Raw genomic sequence first — 22,039 nt, 5'->3', positions numbered from 1 at the left:
GTACATTGGGGCCCCGCAACAGGCGACTGGCTACTGGGGGCGGGGGACGCTGCCTCTGCGAGGTGGGGCTAGACACGGGCTCTGCAGTGTCCCCCCCCCACCCTGGGCCTTCTCCCTGCTCAGCACAACTGGTCCTCCCCACCATCACCCACCGGCGCTCTTTGGCATCCTCCTCCTCCTCCTCCTCCTCCTCCTCCTCCTCCTCCTCGCTGTGCATCTCTGACAGCATAGCAGCAGCCGGCCCTGGGCTTGCTTGCTTATTTCGCGGCCCTTTAGGGTAGTATTATATTATCATTACTACTACATTTCTATCCCGCTCTTCCGCCAAGGAGCCCAGAGCGGTGGACTACACACTTGAGTTTCTCCTCACAAGATAACCGTGGGAAGAACAAGAGCTTCCGTGGGAAGCTGTCCATGGGAGAGAATGCCTCCTGCGCCTGAGGAAGGCAGCAGATAGGGGTCCGCGGCAGTTCTGCTACCAGAAGCCGGTTCGTCTTGAGGCGGGCCGGGGGCCACCACCACAAGGAGCTTGCTGGGCAGCATGGCCCGCTCAAGAGCGCTGTCTGCGTTGGGGACTAGACGAAGAGCGAGGCGGCTCCCCTCTGTCTCCACCCAGAGCGCCGGCCAGCCCGCCCGGCTTAGAGGGAGAAAAGTCCGCTTGGGGCTGGACTCTAAGCTAGACGTGCGGGAAAGCCTGGCCCCGCTTCGGCCCGCTCGCAGCTCTGGCAGCGCGGCCATGGCTCGGGGCAGAAGGTCCGTCCGGCTCTCGGCTGCCCGGCAGCTTAGGGGTGGATGAAGCGGCGGAGCCCCTCCCACCACACAGCCTGCGCCGTCCAGACCGGCTTCCAAGAAGGGGCAAGAATGGCAGGCCGGCTTCCACCCGGCTCTGCCTGGCCTCTCCGACAAGGCGCAGGGCCTGAGGGAGGGTGCTGGGTGAGGCGGCCGCCGCCCCTGAGCGCCTCTTGGCCACCTCTCGAAGACTGGCTTGGGCTTGGCGGCTCCCCTTCTGGAGTCCCAAGGGCCGGCGGCGCTCTGGCCTCTCGCCGTCCCAAGGGACCTCTGGGCTAAGGGGCTCAGCTGCTCCTGCCGGGAGGCCAGCCACGCCTTGGTGTTCCCTGGTTTCCATGGGGACTGGCAGTGACAATGGGGGGTGGGGCCCAGGCTTCCTCCTCCTGGAAACTTTGCACGTGGCCGACCCAAGTGGAGAGAGCCTGAGAGCGCCCATCATGTCCAGCAGGTGGGAGCTGGAGGGAGAGTGGGTGCCCGTTGCATAAACAGAGCTTGCGCCCCGAGACTCCTCACCCCTAAGGACCAGGCTGCCCGGCTGCCTGGAGAGCATCCGAGGCGCTTTCCTCTTGGGCTTTGGGCCGGAGATGGGTGGAGAAAAGGCTGTCGGTGGCGGGAGGGAGCACCCTTAGCTGCGCTACTGCCCCGCCACTGACCGTTCACACGTGCCTCTCGGGGTACTTGCTTGTGAGGTCAGATGGTCTGAGCAAGTGTGAAGCGGGAGGGCGACGCCTCTAGGGAGAGCGCGGGAAGGCTTTGTCGCGGGGGGGAGGAGGAGGGGGAGGAGGAGGAGGAGAGGCATAGCGCAGGTGAGCACCAAGGAAGGGCGCCAGGTGCCCCAGTGCAGTGCACAGCGCCCTGCTTCCTGCCCCCAAAGTGCCACTCGGGGGTCTGCCTGATCTGGCCATGTTTGGCCACATTCCCTCCCACCCCGGCTCACATTGGTCCGGGTCTGGCAGCCCTGGCGGGAGGGACGGAGCCGCCTCCCGCTTGCCTCACCCGCGGGAAGCACCTGGCCGCCGACCCTGTGCTGTGGGGAGGGAGGCCTTGCCTGCCCTGCAGCAGAGCCCGGGCGTGGAGAAAGGCGGTGGCGGCTGCTGATGCTGCTGCCGCCGCCGCCACACACCCCTCCCGGTGGTGGGAAGGGCGGTCCAGGAGCGCGCCTGCCAGGTTCACGACGGCTTCCCTTTCCTCCTCCGGCGCCCCGCGCAGCACTTACGGGAAACTGTGGCGGGAGTCGCGGCTGACCCTGAAGGAGCTCCTGGCCCAGGAGCTGCCCGCCCAGCCGCCGAAGCCCGAGCGGAACCGGCCGCTGTTCCTGCACGCCGTGGCCACCCTCTTCCTGCGCTACGTGCAGGTGGCCCGGCGCCTGGAGGCCTGCTACGACCAGATGGTGCATCCCCAGAAGCGCCTGCTGCTGCGGCAGCTGCTCGACGCCGTGCTGGGACGCATCCTGGAGCTCAAGCAGGAGCTGGTGGAGCTGGACCTCTCCGAGTACCACTACATGGACCACGTGCTGCAGGAGCTGCGCTTGACGCCGGTGCGTGGCAGGGCGCGAGAGCCCGCGGAACGGACCGGCGGCTGGCGAGGAGGGCGGGGCGGGAGCCGGGGCCTGCCGCCGACTGCGGGGAGCCGTCCGGGCCTCCCCAGCCCTGAGCGGGACGGAGGGAGGAAGCCGCCTTCTTGCCGGGGCTCCAGCAGGGGGCGGAGGGGCGTGTCTGGTCCTGACATTTTCGGTCTGCACCGAAACAGCCTAACCCTCTTAGAAGCGGCTGTGCTGGTCCTTCGAGTCCGCGGAGACGAGCTCGGCCTCCCGAATGGGACCGGCGGCGGCCGCTCAGAGGCTTCGGGTGCGGGGGGCGCGTGTTCTGGTCGGCACTCACTTTTCTCCCCACCTTTCGAAGAGGTGACCTCCGACAGCAGGGCCCCTTGGAAGGGAGGAGGAGGAGGAGGAGGAGGAGGAGGAGGAGGGAAGGCGAGGATGTTGCTCGGCCTGTAGCCCGCTTGGGGCCCGGCGCCGGTGGTCGTGTGGGTGACCAGCCCTGGCCCGCTCCTCTTCCCAGGCGGAGATGGAGCTGCCGATCCCCAAGTATTTCCTGCGGGAGAGTGCCAAGATCCGGCAGGAGCGGCAGGAGCGGCTGACGCGCATCCTAGCCCACGTGGCTCCGGGCAAGGCCGTGGCCGTGAGTGTACCTGCCGGTGCTGCGCTTGCCTGGACCTCTCTGGAGGGGAGCTGGGGCCGGAGAGGCCAGGCCTGGCGAGCGCCTGTGTTGCTGCCCGGCTCGGCTGGCCTGCCAGTAGGCTCTCCTCCCGGAGCGTGACCGAGGGGCCGCGGCCCTCGAGCTCTCTAGACAGAGGCCCCCTCGCAGGCCGGCGCCCTCGCCTTCGCGGGGTTGGGATCCCCGGAGTCCTGGCTCTGCTTCCGGCCTGCGCGGGTGTTCCGTGGTGGGCCTCTGCCTCTTGCTGCGGAGCTGGGGTTGGTGGTGGGACGGGAGCTCCCTCCCCCGCCCCTGAGAGGGCTTCCCTTCCCCAGCCGCTGCGATCCGGGATGGCGCGAGAGGAGGCGGTGAGGCTGATCCAGATGGCCGAGCGGATGCGTCAGGGCAGGCTGCGGGCTCGCTTCATGTGGGAGATCCGACGGGACGAAGAGCGCGAGAGGAAGGTGCGGGAGAGCGGCCTTGGCGAACCCGACCGAGATAAAGCCGCCGTGTGCATCCAGAAGGTAAGGGGTCCTGGGGCCGTGCTGCGGGAAGGGGGTCGCAGCATCGCCGCCCGCTGGTGCCAAGTGGGGATACCAGGGAGGGCGCCGCCCCTGCAAGCCTTCGGGACCTCCTGGGGGGATGGCCAGAGCCCGGCTCCTTGTTGGGCTCTCAGCCAAGAGCAGGAAAGGTCCCTGGGGAGCCCCCCCTTCCCCGAGGCCCCCCGCAGCGCTTCAAGCTAGGACCCCTTCTCTGCCCTGGAGGTGGCGCTGCCGGGCTACGGAGCGAGCTGAGCGTCGGGGTTGCTTGGCGGCCTTGCAGCGGAGGTAGGTCAGGTTCGGGCGAGGGGAGGCTGCCTGCGCACTGGCCACGAGGCTTTCTGCGGAATCAAGACGACCTGCCCAACCCCAGAAGCTGCGAGCTAGCCAAGGAATCCCGGAGAACTCGGGAAGGGGAGCCCGATGGCTCGAGGGGGGTCTCTCCCAGGGGGGAGGCCGAGGAAGAGTCTGGGGAAGAGCCAACTCTCTCTTCCAAATGTCCTTGTGGAGAGGAGCGCTGGAGGCGGCGGTTCACAGGCGGGGATGGACGGAGTTCCCCCTTCCTTGGCCGCTCAGCAGTGGCAAAATACTTCCGCCCAGGCGAATCACATTCACAAAGCGCCCAGCAGGGGGAGCAGTCTCCCGATAACCAACAACCCGAAAAAACCTCACGCGGGGAATACAGCGTTATAGCACCACATCGCAGCGATTAAATTCGAACAAGGCATTGGACATCTCAACGCGCCCTGCTGTCAGTGTAGGGACTGCGCTGCGGTATCACAACACAGGAAGTGTGGAAGCAGTTGTTGCTTCCAGTTGCTGGAAAGCGGGATATAACCATTCTAAACTATTAGGATGTATTTGGCACGTCCTGGGGTGGCCTGGAGATACTCCGGATCCAGTGTGGCAAAAGCTTTTCTGGGCCAGGGAGGACTTTTCTGGGCACGAGGAACAACAGAAGAACATCCGTCCTGGATCTAGCCAAAGGCCCGTGTAGCCCAGCATCCTGCTTCAGGCGGCGGCCACAGCCAGGTGCATGAAGTTGGCAGAGAGCGCGAGCGGCGGTCCAGTCAGCAGAGACCCGCCTGTGCCGCATTCCGCAGTAGACCAGATCAGCATCTACACTCGCCGCTCTTACGCCAGAGAAACAGTCCTGATCGATCTCCTGACTGGCGCCCCCGCCCGGGGCCATTTGCCAGTTGAGGAGGCCTCCTCGCCGCCGCCGCCGCCGCCTCCTTCATGCCTCTCCACAAGTGGACCCGCCGGACTCGGGCCAGGCAAGCTTCTGCTGCCAGCAGCCCCAATCCTTTCATGGCACAGTGCCAGACCCCTTCCTGCCGGGCTCGCTGCCACAGCCTCACGGCCCCCGCCCGTGACATTCCCTAGTAATTGCCAGAGCTTGGCAGAGGGGGGACTGGGCGCCCCGTCCGACTTTCCCCGCGAGGGTCCCTGGCCTGGGGGCTTTCTGTGGCCCGGTGAGACGTCCAAAGGAGCTGCCAGGGCAGCGGGACCAGTTTCGGTCTCTTCTGAGGACCGCCGGCGGCGGCCTCCTTGGCGCAGGAGGCCATGTGGGGCAACGCGCTCTATGCCTCCAGTCGGTGTTCCGTGTGGGGGGCGGAGGCGTCACAAGCATGTGTCAAGTGGCTCATGGGGCGTCTGCCCAGGGGCCTAGCTGAGCGAGGGCGACAATGAAGAAAGCAGGGAGGGGTGGAACTCGGGGGCGCTCAGGAGCTGGGGGGGGGTCCCTTGAACCCATCCACTCAATTATGGGAACACCCCTGCATCTGCCCCACTCCTCTCCACCCCCACCAGGGCCCCCTGATCTTTTTGTGTGCCCCCTCCCCGCCCGTTGTGCTGAGGGGTTTAGAGTGCAGGTGTGGACCCTGCAGGAGGAAGGAGCGCTGAGCTCCTTTAGGTGGCAGCGAAAGTTGAACTCGTTGGGGAGGTCGCTGCCGGGAGCGGGGTTCCCTTCTGCGCGTGACTTGGCCTCCTCCTGCCGCCGCCCGAGGAAGTGCTAGATACCCACCTGCCCCCTCCCCTCCCCTCCCGCTACAGATCTGGAAAGGGGCCATGCAGCGCCGGATCACCAGGTTGGTGCACCAGCACGAGATGACCTTCATCGGGATGGTGAGCCCCCCCCCACACCCCATAAAATATACTGGTTGTCTTGGTGGGACCCTCCGATAGTTCAGCTCCTTCAGCATCTCATTGGGGGAGGTCCTTGGGGAGCGCTGCACTCCTAAGCATGTTGCGAGGAAGTCGCCCGACCTGAGAGGGAGCGGAGGATTGGGTCCGCCTGAGATTAAGGAGGGGGCTGCGAACCCCGGCGGGGCTCCTCTTTGCTATGATAAAGTAGCCGGCCGTTGGCTGAGGCGGCGGTGCCCCCGGTCCCCGGCTGCGATTGGAGAGCGACGAGGCTGCTTCCAGCCATGCCCCCCCTTAGCAAGCACCCAGGCGGCAGCGCCTCTCTTCGGGGCTTCCCCCAGCCCTGCGCCCCCTGCAAAGCTCCTCAGGGCTGAGCTCCCGACCACTTTCATGCGCGTGCTTTGCTGGCGGTGGGGTGTGTGTGGAGGCGGAAACGGGGGAGGCGGCGGCGGCGGCGGCGGGGTCCGTTGCCCCCCGGCAGAGAGCCGGGAAGCAGAAGGCCAGCCGAGACGCTGGAAGGGGAGACACAGCGAGTCAGCGACTGGCGAAGCTTCTGGGTTGCCTCTTTGACCTGGCGGCCCAGGCGGCGGCGTCGCTAGTCGCTGCGTCTCCGGCGCTCTGGCCGGGAAGATGCCAGAGGAGTCCTTGGCGCAGGCAGGCCGTGCGCGGTGCTTCTGCCCTCTCCCTACCGCCAGCCTGTCCGGACCCAAGTAGCCTCCTGGTTCTCTGGACTGGCCCCCGTGGACCAGAAAGGCAGGCCCTGGAGCGGGCCCGCGGTGGCCAACGGCCTGTGTTCTTGCGGGGCCCTCGGCGGCACGCCAGCATCCTCCCCGCTGCCTGCAGCCGGGCAGGGAGCGCCTGCGCCGACGGGCCAGCGAGATGGAGCCCCTTAGCAGGGGAGGGGCCGGCTGGGGAAGCGGAGGCTTCTCCGAGCAACCGCTGGCCCTGCTGCCCCAGGCAGCCTTGGCGACCTCCCCGTCTGAGGCGGGTGGGCGAGCCATCGGGGCCTCCTTGGCCAGCCTTTCTGGTGGCGGGCTCTCTTCCCTGCACGGGGCGAAAGAGCCTCCTGTTGGAGCAACAGCAAGCGGCGGCAGAGGCGAGAGATGCCCCTGCAGGCAACTCGAGGCCCCGCAGGGCCTGCCTGCTTTCGGACGGGCAGCGGTCCAGGGAGGCAGGCGCGGTTTGCTGCGGGCCGTCGGAGAGGGAAGGCGCCTCTGCCCTGGCCGGAGTGACCAAGGGAGGGAGGGAGGGAGGGAAGCGGCAGCAGCAGCGGGGGCTCTCCCCTAGTTGCTGGTGCTTCCGCCGCCACTGCCGCCCATTAGCGAGTGTTTAGTTCAGCGTTTTAAATAATTGTGTCCTCGGAATGATATTTAAAATCCATTTGGGGGGCAATGAGGCGGGAAAGTGCCTGCGCGCTGCGGCCGCTGCCGGGCAGGGAAGCGCCGCGCGTGCATATTACAAACTCATTACGGGGTAATTTACACCGCCGCGCTCGGCTCCAAACGCCATTTCTCCTAATGGCCTCGCCTTCCTTCGCCTCCCCACCCCCCACGGCGCCCGGGGCAGTCTGCTGTTCCGGGGGCGGCCCTGCCTGCCTGCCTGCCTGCCTGACCGCGAGTCTCTCTCGGTCTTCGGTCGCCTCCGCAGGCCTTGGAGCCGCAGCTGATGGGCCCCACCCCGGCCACGATTCGCGCGCAGCTGGGCGAAGAGTTCAGGCGCATGCGCCAGGCGGACTACGAGGCTGAGTACCAGGAGGCTCTGGACAATGTCCGTGACACCCTCTACGAGATGGAAGGACCGAGCATGCGCGAGGAACTGAAGGAGCAGCTGCGCCAGTGGTTCATCGAGTGCCAGTGAGCAGTCGAGCCTGACTGGGGGGAGGGGGCGCTCCGGGGGCCAGCAGACCACCTGGGGGCTTTCCCTTCTCCAGACCCGGCTGTGCTGAGTAGGCCCTGACACCCGGCCCGCCTTTTGTCTTCCGCAGTGACCTGACTGGCCGCTTCCCCGACTTCCCCGAGGAGGAAATTGGGGGCTGCAGCATTCTCTTTGCTCAGAGGACCCCAGAAGAGGTGGGGGGCAAGGCAGACTGAAGCGGGTGCAGGGCCTCATCCAGGCCCTTGGAACCCGGATGAGGCCCTGGGTCGCGGCAGTCTACTGAGTCCGACTATTGGTGCATCTAACTCAGTATCCCCGACTCTGACTGGCGGCTCTCCAGGGTTTCAGGCAGGCGTCGCCTCAGCGCCCCCACCGGGCTCTTCTGCATGCTGAGCTGATGCCTCCACCCCGCTTGAAGCCACAGCGGGGCCTCCAGCTTGTGGAGGAGGCCCTTCAGCAGGGCCGGCCAGGCCTGCCGGGGAATCTCCTCTGCCTCCGCGACCCGCAGCTCACCTTGTTCTCTGTGATCAGGTGAGGGCTGAGCTGGACCTGGCAGAGCTCAAGATGGACAGTAAGAAGAAAGAAAAGGAGAAGCAGAAAGGCAAGAAGGAGGGGAAAGAGCAGGGCAAGAAAGGCAAGGGCAAGAAAGCGGTAAGGAGGCCTGCCAGATTGGGAGGGGCAGTGGGGCCCGGAGCTACCCCCGCCCATCCGCTGCTGAGCACAGAAGCCCCCCACCCCCAGTGTGGCCTTCCCGCACAGCCTGCCCTCCCAGGGGTGGGCCCATCCTTGCATAAGGTCCTCCTGATGCGCAGGTGAATTGATTGTGAGCTTCTTCTCAGGAGGAAGATGAAGGGTTGAAGCTCTCTCCTTCCAAGTTCCTGACAACCATCAACCAGAACTTCTCACAGTACACAAGTAAGGGAGGAGGGAGGTGCCCAGGGGCCTTCTTGAAAGGGAGAGAAGGAGCCCCCCATCTGGGGTCACCCCAAAGGACGGGGGGGGATGCTCTGGTCAGGGGAGCTATGCTGGGGAGCCATGTCCACTCAGCCTCATGAGGGCAGGTGCCAAAGGGGCAGGAGGCCTGACCACCCCCAGTCCTCCCCCCTTTATAGCGGCCAGACCTGTGGCTGGCTGGCCTCTCAGGGCTGGGAGTCCAGCTCTCTACTGCAGCCAGTTCCTCCTTCCCAGGCCCCCTCCTGGGGACAAAGGGACAAAGGACTGCAGGGGTGGCTCGAAGGAGGAGTCCAAGTGTCCGTTGGCCCCAGCATGAACACACCCACACCCACCGCCGGAAGACTGACCATCTTATTTATTCATTTTTTCTCTCTGTAAACCACTTTGGAAACTTTTGTGAGAAGCAGTATATAAGTTGTTGTTGTTGAAAAGCAAGGCCCAAGTTGTTGGGGCTGCTGGAGGGCTGTGCAGCTCCTTCCCATGGTGGAGGTGGAGGTGGAGGCCTTGCTAGGCCAGAGCTTATTGGGGCCGTAGTGGGATGCAAGCTTGGGTGAACATTCAAGCTCTTGGTCTCTTCCGGCCCTGGGAACCAGCTGCAGGGCCTCCTCCGGTGGGTGGGTCCTCCCAGGAGCCTGGACTGGGCAAGTGCGGCCCACCCTGGGCCTTGGAGGGGGGGGAAAGGGGCACAAGGGACCTCAGCAGGGCCCCCCCTCACACTCCCCCCACCCCCAGGCTTCTGGGGCGACCAGGATGAAGTCATCAACTTTGAGCAACGCTACCAGCCAGAGATCATCAAGACAGAGAAGCGGAAAGAGGTGGAGGTGGAGATTCGGCTCCAGGTCAGTGCTGCTGCTAAGGCAGGGCAGGGCTTGTCCTTGGAGAGGCTCTGCCCAGGCGGAGCGGGGGAGGGGTGCCAGGGCAGCTGCAGGTAGAGCTGCTGCCTGCAGAGCCGACCCCAGGGGCCCAGGAGCTGCTGGGCTCTAGAGAGCCCCTTTCTGAGGCTACCTCTTCCCTCCCCCCGCCCCGCATCCTGGCAAGGTGGATGAGCTGATGCGGGAGGAGCTGAAGAATCTGCGGCTGGCCGTGGACCTGGAAGAGACCAAAGCGCCGAAGCCCCGCAAGCCCAAGAGTGCCAAGGTCCGCTGGAGGGCGGCGGCCCCATTCGACCCCAGGGCTCCCTGCGGCGGGGGTCCTTCTTCCTTTCCCCCTTCGGGGATTCAGAGCGTGCTTTCTCTTGACATTCTTGGAGCAGAAAAAAAAGGGGAAGAAAGGCAAGAAGGAGAAAGATCTGACGCCGGAGAGGTACTGCTGCCGTCCCGCCCAGGCCTGTGTGCCCGATGCTCCCTCGATGAGCGAGGAATGGGGGGGGGGAGCGGAAGATTCCCCACCCCCCACGTAGTTCACCTGTATAGTTCCATGCTAGGGCGCGGGGTTGGCTGTGGGGGCTGCAGTGAGACCCACACAGAGTGAGGGGGGCAGTGCTCGCTCCCTGCGCCTGCTCCCTGCCACTTCTGTTCTGCTCCTGGAGAAACCTCCCCCGTGTTTGGGGGACAAATGACAGGCCCGCCTTGAGGCCGCGGCGGCGGCGGCTGCGCTTCTTCTCCAGGCTGCCTCCCCTCAGCCAGCCGCTCTCCTTCCTGGACAGACAGGAACACCCCCCCCCACGCAGGCTTCGGACTGCCGCAAGCCACTGCTGGGGGTGACTCCGGAGTCACCTTGCTCCCCCTGCCCTACCTCCGCCCAGGACGATTGATTCCCTCTATGAAGAGCTGGTGCTGCAGGGAATCGTCAAGAGGCCCCAGAAGGTGCACCTGGCAGACTATTCAGGTGCGTGACTCCCGTTTTGCCACCTGGATTCCAACCAAACAGGGGCTCTGCCACTGAGGAGCGCAGGGGTTGCTGTGGGCCGGCAGAGCCTTTCCAGGGAAGCACTGAGGGGCCGGCCAGGCCCCTCGAGGCCAGCAGCCTGCTCCAAGCGCAGGCAGCCTCGGGGGAAGATGCCTCCATGTGCCCCCCTCCACGCCGCTGCCCGCTAGCATCTGGTGTCCTGCCTCTGAGCTTGCGCGGCTGTCTGGTTGACTGGTAGCTCTTTCCTCCATGAATGGGTCGCACCCTCTTTAAAAAAGGCCATCTGAGCCGGCGCAGTGGCCATGCTTTGGTCTGGTGGCTAAGAATCCCGTACGCGGAGCTGCAGCAGGAAACCCGTTCTTGGGTCTGCGCTGCAACTGCAGAGCAGCGCGGCAAGCGGAGGCAAAGCTCTCTCTCTCCGAAACGCGCACCCTTTGATCAATCTCTGCGCGTCACACACCTCCCCCCTCTCCCCCCCCCCTCGCCTCTTTCCTGCCTGAGCGAGCCCCCAGCCAGGATGCCCCCTGCTCTTAGGGAAGGGGGTCCTCCAACCCACGGCCGAGTCTGGTTGCCCTTTTCTGCACTTTCCCCAACTGCAGAGGGTCCTTTAGAGACGGGGGCGCCCAGGCCAGAACTGCCCTCAGTCACGGTTCCCTGTGCATGAAGGAAGCGGGCCCAGTCCGAAGGCTTACCACGCTGCCGGGCATTTCCCTGACAAAGCCTCTCTCCAGCTCCTCCTCGCGCCTGTGCCACGGAATGGGAAGATGCGGACAAAGCCTCACGGCAGCTCAGCGCACCAGTGCCAGTCCCAAGTCCTGGAACAGGTCATGTGCCTCTGAGCAGTGCAGAGTGCCACTGCGCACCACTGAGCTGTCAGTCACAAGGCTAGGGATAATTAGGAAGGGGACAGAAAATAAAACGGCTAACATTATCATGCCCTTATACAAAACTATGATGCGGCCACACTTGGAGTACTGCGTACAGTTCTGGTCACCACATCTTAAAAAGGACATTGTTGAACTGGAAAAGGTGCGGAAGAGGGCAACCCAGATGATCAGGGGCCTGGAGCACCTTCCTCATGAAGCTAGGCTACAACACCTGGGGCTGCTTAGTTTAGAGAAAAGACAACTGTGGGGAGACATGATAGAGGTCTATAAAATCATGCATGGTGTGGAGAAAGTGGAGAGAGAGAAATTCTTCTCCCTCTGACATCACACTAGAACCAGGGGTCACTCCTTGAAATTGATTGCCAGGAGGTCTAGGACCAACAAACAAAAGTACTTTTTCACACAAAGTGTGATCCACTTATGGAACTCTTTGCCACAGGATGTGGTGACGGCCAACAACCTGGATGGCTTTAAGAAGGGTTTGGATAACTTCATGGAGGAGAGGTCTATCAATGGCTACCAGTCGGAGGGCTATAAGCCACCTCCAGCCTCAAAGGTAGGATGCCTCTGAGTACCAGTTGCAGGGCAGCAACAGCAGCAGGAGAGAGGGCATGTCCTCAACTCCTGCCTGTGGCTTCCAGCGGCATCTGGTGGGCCACTGTGCGAAACAGGATGCTGGACTAGATGGGCTTCCTTTGGCCTGATCCAGCAGGGCTGTTCTGAATTGTTCTGAATTTCTTATGTTCTAAGGCGACTGTGCTGCTGGAGGGGACCTCCGAGCCACGGGTCTCTGGCCCCCTACCAGTTCGTTCCAACTGGCCTGGCTGAGTGAGTGGGGCTCTCTTCCATGGCTGCATCTCTCGCCTCCAGGTGACTTCTGCTACCTGGGTACCATCTTACGCCAGCAGGAGATTGAACCGATACCCTCCATGTTGGACGTGCGCCAGAACATTGCCATGTATGCCATCCTTCGTCTGGGTAAGCCCCGCTGCCCATGGCCCGGACCCGTTGCCAAGGCTTCTCGTCCTCCCTCATCAGTACACCATGTCCTCCCGTCCGCTCTGCCTCCGCCAGGTTCTCCGACTGTGCATGAGCTGGCGCCCCTGGTGAAGTCTATCCTCCTGGCAGGGCCAGCAGGCACCGGGAAGAAGATGCTGGTCCACGCGGTGTGCACTGAGACCGGTGCCAACTTCTTTGACCTCTCACCGGACAACCTGGCTGGGAAATACCCAGGCAAGAGCGGCCTCCAGATGATGGTCCACTTGGTGCTTAAGGTGCGGCTCTGGCAGGAAGCGGGGCACAACTTGCTCTTGGGGGCAATTCTGGCTCCTAATGGCCCCGGGGGGAGGGGGCACTTGGGCGGCTTCCTTGCCCTGCGGTGGCCTCTCTTCCAGTCCCGCTCTTCTTCACCCTTCCTCCCGCCCTGCCTGCCACTCCCTGCAGAAATGCTGGATTCCCCGGAGAGCCGCCTCTTGTCAATGGGGGCAGCGGGTCACGTGAGCAGGGCTGCGCTGGCAGAAGTCTCTCTGTCCCATCAGAATCAGTTCTTGAGAGGATGAGTTATCTGCATCAGGCGCTTAATTGTACTGTCTGTACTGAGAAAGAAAATAATCATCGCAGCATTTGGCTTTGAAAACAGAATTTTAAAAGCTTCTGCGGAAGCCATCCCTGGGAAGCCTCTCTTAGAAGAGTCACAGATGTCTTTTGGAATGTCCCAGTCGCCTTTCTCCTTAGGTGATGGACAGGCGCCGTTTTAAGCAGCAGTCAGTGCCCAGGCCAATACACAATGCCAGTCTGCCAGTGCCCGACCTCATCATCCAGTGGTTGGCTGCATCTGGCCGGTGGATTGCCAGCCTGAGCCCAGCCAGGTTCTTGAAGACCCCATTGACTGGGGGGTGGGGGGGGCAATGTGAAAGCAGACTCTGACTGACTGAGAGGAGGAGCAGGGCCGTTTTAGGCAGGGTCTAGGGATGGATGGATGGTGAGGGTGAGCCTTTTGCTTTCCTGCTGGGAACAGTTCTGTATTCGTGTATGTCCTTCCTTTTAATCCTACTTTTCTGTTGAAAACGAAGTGTGTGGTTAGTGTATAAAACACAGGAACAGAAGCCATAAAATTGAAAACAAAGCAATAGGATAAATATTCAAACAGCTGCCGTAAAATCCATCCATGAGATTTAAACGGCCACAGGCTATTGCAATTCATAATAGCAGCCGATCCAACCTCATTAACATCCCAGGTACGGGTCTAGAAGTGTTTCTGGACCTAAACCTCTCCCTGGTCTCTCAGGCTGAGGCAGTGGCCAGGAGGGCTTTCTGTCAGCTTTGGCTGATTCTCCAGCTACATCAATTTCTGGAGATAAACAACCTTAAAGCAGTGGCGCATATGCTGGTAACCTCCAGACTTGACTACTGCAATGCGCTCTGTGTGGGGCAGCCTTTGTATGTTGTCTGGCAATTGCAGTTGGTAGGAGTCCACACCGACTTTACCTTACAGAATGCCGCAGCCAGGTCGGTCTCTGGGGTTACCCATTTACACACATTTAAAAAGAACTACGCTGGCTGCCAGTCAGTTTCCAGGCCAAAGACCAAGTGCTGGTGATTACCTGCAGAGCCCTGGACGGCTTGGGTCGGAGGTATTTCAGAGAATGGCGCCTTCTTCATGAACCCGGGTGCCTGTTAGGATAATCTGGGGAGGCCGGGTTGCAGTTGCCACCGGTGGCGACTCAAAACTGGGCCTTTTGCCCCGGAATTTGGAACGGCCTTCCTAACAACATTAGAGCCTCCCCTCCTCTGAATGTTGTTGGGGATCTCAAAACATACCTGTTTAGTCAGGCTTCTAGTTTATAGTTTTACAGTTTTAGAGGTTTTTTAATCTGTATTTTAAACGGTTTTAATTGTGTTTTGTGTGTTGAGATTGTGAACCGCCCAGCCATTTGTGCAGGGGGCGGTATATAAATTTGTTAAAATAAGTAAATTAAGAACCACTAAAATGGGAGGAGAGAGAGCCTGGGGTGGCCATGGCTCCTCCTGCCATTGTGTGCCCCTTGCACCCTTTGAAGCCACCGGAGAGAAAGTCCCGGCTCGCCAGGAGGGAAGCCTGTCAGGACAGGGCCGTGAAGCGACCTCTCCGGGACCTGAAAGCCCGGGGCAGCCCCGGCGCCATCTTCTTTAGCCGGCAGCCAGACCCTGCGCTAGCCAAGAGGCTGCAGGCTGGCCCTCCTCCTCCTCCGGGGAGACAGACGGAGCATGCCGGCGGCGCAGGGGCGTAACAAGGCTGGAGTTGGCCCAGAGACAAAATTTTAAAATGGGCCCCTCACTGATACACACACACACACACACACACACACTTCACAATATATAGTCATGTGACTTGCCTCTGGGGGGCCCCTCGGGGTGTGGGGGGCCCCCAGGCAGCCACCTCCCCTTGCCTAATGGTAGTTACGCCCCTGCTAGAGAAAGACCTGCTGTTCTGGTCGCTCCAGGTCTTAACACTCACACCAATTTCGGAGGATGAATACAACTGAAGGAAGCCCGGGCAGGTGTGCGGCTGGGGGAGTCAGTCATGTGACCTGCCTCTGGGGGCCCCCAAGGCAGTGGGCCCCCAGACAACTGTCTCCCCTTGCCCGATTATAGTTACGCCCCTGCGGCGGCGGCTTCTCGACCTTCAGCCTAGCTTTGCCCCGCACAGGCCGGGCCCGGGTCTCGCTCATGCTCCCCTCCGCCATCCTTGCAGGTGGCCCGGATCTTGCAGCCCTCCGTCATCTGGGTGGGGAATGCCGAGAAGACGTTTTACAAGAAGGTCCCCAAAGAGGAAAAAGAGGTGCGTGGGAGGGAGCCGGGGGGGGGGGGGGCGCGGGGGTCGGTAGACCCACAGGCTAGATTCTCGCCTGGAATGAGGATGCCAGCCATGGGGCGACTGAGGGGCTCAGGTGGGTGGGCCCTGCGGGACCCAGGTCCGAGCAGGAGGGGATTCCCCCCGCCCCGCCCCGCCATCTCTCGCGCTGGCTGCGGCGGCCGCTGCCTTTCCTTTCTCCTGGCCTGCAGCTCGACCCCAGGCGGCTGAAGAAGGACCTGCCCAAGGCCCTGGGCCTGCTGAAGGCCGAAGACCGGGTGCTGCTGATGGGCACCTCCAACAAGCCCTACCTGGCGGACGTCAAGGGGCTCTGCAAGGCCTACGAGCGGATCCTGCTAATCCCGAGGCCAGACTACGCCTCGCGCTATGGTGAGACTAAGAGGGCCGCAGAACCGGCAGGGCGGAGCGGGCGGGGAGAACCCCTGCTAACTTGGCAAAGAGGCACCTTTTAAATGGCGATTCTCTTTTATTTAGCAGGGGGAGAGTAAGTGGCCCTCTCCACCCCCAGCACAGCATCCCTCCAGTGACTGTTGCTGGTGTCTATCTTGTGGTGCTTTCTAGATTGTGAGCCCTTTGGGGACAGGGAGCCATCTTATTTATTTGTTATTTCTCTATGTAAACCGCCCTGAGCCACTTTTGGAAGGGCGGTATAGAAATCGAGTTAAAAATGAATAAAGGAAAGCTGTGGGGAGACGCAGCACGAGTCCCGACCGAAGGCTAGGACTAAGCAGCCGAGGAGCGCCTGGACCTCCCGCCGGCTCTGGAGGCCCACGGAAGGCTGCCGCTCCCTGCGCTTGGGGCCGCCTCGCCTTCCGCCTTGGCTATCTGGTGGTCTGGCAGAACCTGCTTCACTGGAGGCTTGAAAGAAGGCCCCACAGTGCGTGGGGTGGCGGGGGGACCCGCTGTTGCGTGGTGCCGAAGGGCCGCTTGCCGCCATCCCGGTCCCACTGCTGTGGGGAGCTGCGGGTGGGGGGCGGAGGCGAATGGCCCAGCTGCCCCTCAGAACCCCGCCCTCGGCAGGGCAGGAGGAGCGGGGAGCAAGGCATGCAATCCAAAGCGCAGAGTGGGGCTGCTGGGATCAGGCCTGCGCTGGTCGGCACGAGCTCCGCGGGACCGAGCTGAACCGTCGCTGCGGCTGGGAACTCTGCCGCCCCCACCCGCCAGAGCCACGCTACGCAGATGAGGGGCTGGCGCTCAGCGGCCTTGGCGCTCTTCTCTCCTCCCCGCCCCCACTCCTCGGGCCCCCAGCCCAGGCTGCGGCACACCGCCCCCCCGCACCAAGCCCCTCCCCGCCATCCAGACCTTGATCCTTCCTTTCTCTGTCCCAAGTGCAGCAACAATCCCACTCAGAGATCCTTTCGGGGCAACCGGCGGAGGGTGATGCCAACGGGGCCGTGAGCGCCTCCTGAGGAGAGGCGGCCTGGCTGGCAGGGTGCTGGCGGGCCAGGGCGGGAGGGGGCGGGGGCCTTCCTGCTCAGTTCAATGGAGGGAACAAGTGCACGGGGCAGGACCCCGCGGCGCCTCCAAAGAGTGGGGCCCTACTGGGCGGTGGCACTGGGCAGCCGGGGCCGGGAGACCAGCGACGAGCTTGAGCCTGAGCCTGAGCCTGAGCCCGCCCGCGCCTCGTTCCCTCCAGCGATCTGGCAGCGACTCATCCAGAGGCACGGCGGCGTGGTCACCAGTAGCCTGAACCTCAGCGGCCTGGCCAAGGTGTCGGACGGCTACAGCCAGGGCAGCATGGCGCAGGCGGTGCAGACGGTGCTGAGCGAGCGGCGGCTGCTGCAGCTTCCCAAGCGGCCTCTGACCGCCAGCGAGTTCCTCCAGATGCTGGCCAGGGCGGACCCCATCTACGCCGAGGAGGAGGAGATGCTGAAGGTAGCCATTCCTAGCTGGGCCCGGGTCCTGGGGTGGCAGGGACCCCTTCGACACTGGCAAGCAGCACCAGCACCACCTCCTCTTCCACTGAGGGAAAAGAGGCGGAGGAGGAGGACCTCTGAGCGATCCTCCGCTCCCTCCCTGCCTCTCAGAGGCCCTGCTGGCAGAGGCGTAACTAGGGAAAACGGCGCCCGGGGCAAGCACTGAAATGGTGCCCCCCCACCGTGCCCCCCGCCCCCCAACATACTACATTATACTTAGGTTTTTTCTCACAAGCGCCTGCCGCCAAGCCAAGCCACTGACTGGCCGCCAGGTGCCAGCAAAGCAATGGGGGGGGGGCGCAGGTGGTGTGGAAGGGGGCACCGACGCGCTCCCTTGACTGCTGCAGCGCTGCTGCACTGAGCAGGAAACATTTGTATTAACAAAAAAGTTAAAAAAAAATTTAAAAAATTGGTCATGGCGGCGCCCCCCACGTGACCAGAAAAGATGGCCCCCGGGGCACGTGCCCCCCCTGCCCCCCCTATAGTTACGCCTCTGCCTGCTGGACACAGCGGCCCCACATCTTTTGCCTTCTCCTGCACCCCCTCAGTATGCTGGACCTCAGCAGGCACTGTCCCCCTACCCCATCCACTCTGGCCTGCCTTGATGGAGGAACGGGAGCCGCTGCTCTTGCCTTGAGGGTTTTCACAGGGACTAGGAGGCTGCTTTCCACCCTGGGCCCAGCAACTAGTTCAAGGCTCTCTGCACCGGGTGGCAGCCGAGCCCAGGGCCCCAGCAAGGCTGAGGGGGGGGGGAGAGAAGATTTTAAAATGCCCTCCCCACTGAAGCTCAGCTCATGAAGTAAATAAATTTTATTTTATACACACACACACACACACACACAGACACACACACACACACACACACACTATGTGCCACAATAGAACATCATCCTAAATTATTTTTTCAAAGGTTTTGTAAATTGTGGACGCTGCCAGTCATTTAATGGTACTAGAGAAAGACATGCTGTTCTGGTCGCTCCAGGTCTTAACACTCACATCCATTTCAGAGGATGAATACAACGGAAGGAAGCCCGGGTGGGTGCGTGGCTGGGGGAGTCAGTCATGTGACTTGCCTCTGGGGCCCCCCCAAGGCAGTGGGCCCCCAGACAACTGTCTCCCCTTGCCCAATTATAGCTACGCCCCTGCCTTGGAGCTGCTGGACCCCAGCCTCCCCTGCCCTGCCCCATCCTCTCTCAGCTGACTGCAGCCCCCAGAGTCCAGGGGGAGGCCCTGCTGCAACAGCAGCTGTCACCACTGGGTGGGGCTCTTGATCCCACACACCCCTCCCTCCCTGGCAACGGACAAGGGCCCTTCTTCCTTCTGTGGAAGCTCCTTCCAGATGCTGTCAGCGCAGCTCTTGTGGTGTCTCTCTGCAGGACTGGTACACCAAGACCCCGCTGGGCAGGAAGAAGCTGAAGGCAGAGGAGGAAAAGCTCAGGGCAGCTGAGGCGAAGGGGAAAGACAAGAAGAAGAAGAAGAAATAAGAGGGAGGGAGGGAGGGAGGGAGGGAGGCCAGGCCTGGACTAGACGGGCTGCAGCATAAATTGCTTTGTGTTCAAAGACTGTCATGGGGTGTGTGTGTGTGTAGAACCATCTAGGCAGGAGGTGGTGCAAGGGCCCCCAGGCAGGGGTGTAGCCACCCTTGTGCCAGCAAGTACAAAGAACCGGGGCCGCCAATGAAAAGGGCTGCCAAAGCCCCATGGCTCCGGCTCCAGAGGAGCCCAGAGGGAGCCCACCCCTCCCACGCCTGGGCTGCTGAGAGCCCAGGCGAACTCTCTATTCCAGGCGTTCCCCCCCCACTTGGCCCTCCTCCGGAGCCCGAGCCACACCCCCATGCTTGTGACCTCACGGGGGGGCGTATTTGGAGGAAGCTGCTGAGCAGGGCCGGACCCAGGCTGCCATTCGGCTGGCTCTGCAGCTGCCCCCAGGAGTCGCTGCTGGTGCTGGATCAGACCAATAGTCCCTCTGCAGCAGCATCCTGCCTCCAGAGCTGTGGTCAAGCAGCGGCCTCTGGGAAGCCCACCAGCAGGACCCGAAGAAGGCAAAAGCCCTGCCTGGCATATAGCGGTGCAGTCACCAGTTCAGAAGTGCAGGCATTCTCCATGCCAGCCCACATAGCCACACCCACCCAGAAGCCCCCCCCCCAAATAGCCACACCCACTCCAATGGTCCCAGCCACACAGCCACACCCCAATCCAAAAAACACCAAGCAAATGGCTGCTTTATATTGTTTGTGTTTCTAAATGCCTTTTTATTGTTTTCTGTGCAAACATACAAGCTGTGGGGGAAACCCTTTAAAAAGGAGCTCTCCAAAGCCTACTGGGCTATATTAGCACAACCAGTCATGACTTTTCTAAGGGAAAGAGATGATGATAAAAAGACAGCACTACACAATTGGGTGGACACCCACCCTACAAGCAGCCACAGTGGCCAGTAATCAGGAATGATGGGAGTTGTAGTCCAACATCAGCAGGAGGGCCCGAGTTGTGCAGCCCTGGTCTACCCTGACTGGCAGCAGCAGCCCTCCAAAGTTTCAGGTGGGAGCCTTTCCCCACCCTACCTGGAGATGCTGCCAGCAGGGATTGGACCTGGGACTTTCTAGGAACAAAGGAAGCTGGCCTAGACTGAGTCAGGCCCTTGGTCCATCTCGCTCAGTATTGTCTTGACAGACTGGCAGCGGCTTCTCCAGGGTTGCAGGCAGGAATCTCTCTCAGCGCTATCTTGGAGAAGGTGCCAGGGAGGGAACTGGGGACCTAGATGCTCTTCCCAGGGCGGCTCCATCATCCCCTGAGGGGAAGATCTGACAGGCTCACACCTCTCGTCTCCCCTTCATCTGCCACCAGGGAAGGATGGTTCTGCAGGCCAGGTGGCTCCTCTGCCACTGAGCTTGGCCTCATCCCCTCAGGCAGGAGAGGTGGGCACACTTGGCCCTCCAGCTGTGGTGCAGCGTGGCGTAGTGGTTAGAGTGCCGGACTAGGACCGGGGAGACCTGAGTTCAAATCCCCATTCAGCCACGAGACTAGCTGGGTGACTCTGGGCCAGTCACATCTCTCTCTGCCTAACCTACATCACGGGGTTGTTGTGCAAGAGAAACTCAAGTATGTAGTACACCGCTCTGGGCTCCTTGGAGGAAGAGCGGGAGATAAATGTAATAAATAAATAAATAAATAAATAAATAAATAAATAGACTGCAGCTCCCTCCTCCCCAGCCATTTTGGGAGAGTTAAAGCATCACATCATGATCAAGTCAGCCTCCCCATATCCAACTGTCACTCTGCAGTAACAGCTATCACACAGCTCACCAATGGGCAGAGGCCAGCGGGGGCGGGGGGGGGATGCCTTTAGCTCATGGGCACCTACAACTAAATGTAATTGTGGTTCTAGCAGAGAGTGGAAGAGCACAGCAGCAGCAGCAGCAGCATCCAACACCTTGGGTCCTGCAGGGAACAAAGTCTTCTCCTCCATGAGCCCCATTGCCTCTTAAGATCATCTGGAGAGGTTCATCTGCGGTTGCCAGTGCCATCAACTCATTGGGCAGCTTCTCGGGAACGGGCCTTTTCCACCTTCTCTGTTGCTGCCCCTGGACTTTGGAATACACTTCCTATGGAAATAAGAGCCTCCCCATCTCTGGCAACTTTTAAAAAGGCACTGAAGACATATTTATTCACCCACAGTTTTAATTAGATTTATACTTTTTAATGTTGGGTTTTAAATGATGTTAATGTTAATGATTTTAATGTTCAAATTATTTTAATTGTAAACTGCCCAGATATGCAGTTTTGGGTGGTATATAAATATGTTAAATAAATAAAAATAAAATAAATTTTAAAGCCCTGGTGTGGAACTGGCTCCTAACGGATTTCCCTTACTATTCTTCTTTATGGGCCTTACAGGGCACATTTCTCAAGATGGAAAACTGGATCGTGCCCAACATGGATGGACTTACAAGGTGCTAGGTGAGGCCTGCCCCTTTCTGCTCCTGCCTGTGGCTCCCAGCGGCATCTGGTGGGGGGCCACTGTGCGAAACAGGAGGCTGGACTCGAGGGGCCTCCTTGCGGGGCCTGATCCAGCAGCAGGGCTGTTCTCAGGTTCTTATGTGATGTGGAACATGGCTGTTTTTTATGGACACTTGCTATTTTTGTACTTTTCTGCCATGAAACAAGCCACTTATACAAATTGTTTGAAGTTTTAATAAATATTTTTAAAAATATATTAAAAATCAAGAATTTGTCCAATCCATTTCAAATTCAGTATTCAGAGCCCTCCCACCCTGCTCTACACCTGTGCTTAATATCAAAGCCTATAGCAAGCCATTTCAAGAGATCTAAAGATGGCAAGGGGCAGATTATTCCACATGGGGGTGGAATGATGGTCCATGGGGGGCTTCAGTTCCAGAAGTGTTTGTAATTTTCTGCCATGAAACAAGCCACTTATAGGACATTTTTTGATTTTTATAAAAAATTAAAAAATATATATTTAAAAATAAACAATTTGTCCTAATCCATTTCAAATTCAGTATTCAGAGACCTCCTGCTTTGCCCTACATCTGTGCAAAGATCTATCAAAGCCCTATAGCTATTCCATAAATATACTGTACAAGGTGGGGGATAATGGGGCAGGGGGAAGGGAAATCCCATACCTTCAGTTGCTGGCTCTGAGGAGGAGGAGGAAGGCACAGTCTCAGCACAGGACAGCAGGGCAGATGGTGTGCACAGCTCTCTGGTGGGTGGCCAGCGCTGGCCATTCTGGGAAGCAGCCACTGGCCACTCTCCTTCCTGGAAGAGCTTCAGGGACTGGGGAGAGCTAGAGGCCTCTGGGAGCCCCGCCCACCACCTATCAACTGAGAGTTGGGGCAGTGTCAAGGGCGCACATGTTCACAATAAATCAAAGCCACAGCTGGAATGCGCAGGATTGAGTTTTTACTAGCAGCAAAATGAAAGCAAGTGTACGTAGGACAAAGTCAATGGAAATTACCACATTTGAATCATCAGTCCATAAATCATAGCTGAGTGCCAAGTCCTGTATGGGTCAATGACAG

General features: G+C 60.7%; 1 protein-coding gene across 9 annotated transcripts; it reads left to right on the top strand.

The window, feature by feature from the left end:
- Positions 1-1,178: 1,178 nt before the first annotated feature.
- IQCA1L (IQ motif containing with AAA domain 1 like) lies at positions 1,179-21,151 on the top strand. Of its 9 annotated transcripts, none has more exons than XR_008309437.1 (20): positions 1,179-1,237; positions 1,999-2,326; positions 2,850-2,969; positions 3,320-3,508; positions 5,579-5,650; positions 7,316-7,521; positions 7,653-7,737; positions 8,075-8,194; positions 8,383-8,458; positions 9,230-9,336; positions 9,536-9,634; positions 9,750-9,799; positions 10,242-10,324; positions 12,103-12,210; positions 12,307-12,506; positions 14,966-15,052; positions 15,277-15,454; positions 16,722-16,960; positions 17,912-18,036; positions 20,389-20,446. XR_008309437.1 is itself a non-coding variant. In XM_053259076.1 (20 exons), exons 1-20 carry the CDS (start codon positions 1,227-1,229, stop codon positions 20,955-20,957), a joined length of 2,628 nt encoding a protein of 875 aa, XP_053115051.1. In that variant the 5' UTR covers positions 1,179-1,226; the 3' UTR covers positions 20,958-21,151. The 9 variants fall into 9 exon arrangements, 7 of the variants coding, with proteins under 7 accessions (XP_053115051.1, XP_053115049.1, XP_053115048.1 ...); XR_008309438.1 differs by lacking the exon at positions 20,389-20,446 and adding an exon at positions 18,378-18,486 and having other exon boundaries at positions 17,912-18,040; XM_053259076.1 differs by lacking the exon at positions 17,912-18,036 and adding an exon at positions 20,895-21,151 and having other exon boundaries at positions 12,361-12,506; positions 20,386-20,646.
- The last annotated feature ends 888 nt before the right edge of the window (positions 21,152-22,039 follow it).

Source organism: Hemicordylus capensis, chromosome 6, assembly GCF_027244095.1.
Source record: "Hemicordylus capensis ecotype Gifberg chromosome 6, rHemCap1.1.pri, whole genome shotgun sequence".
NCBI lineage: Eukaryota > Metazoa > Chordata > Lepidosauria > Squamata > Cordylidae > Hemicordylus > Hemicordylus capensis.
This window is presented reverse-complemented; position numbering and strand designations above follow the sequence as displayed.

Coding starts and splice junctions, on each gene's coding strand:
- IQCA1L (XM_053259073.1), top strand. Junction 9,800..10,241: donor AAAGATCTGACGCCGGAGAG/GTACTGCTGCCG, acceptor ACCTCCGCCCAG/GACGATTGATTCCCTCTATG. Junction 12,211..12,306: donor GTATGCCATCCTTCGTCTGG/GTAAGCCCCGCT, acceptor TGCCTCCGCCAG/GTTCTCCGACTGTGCATGAG.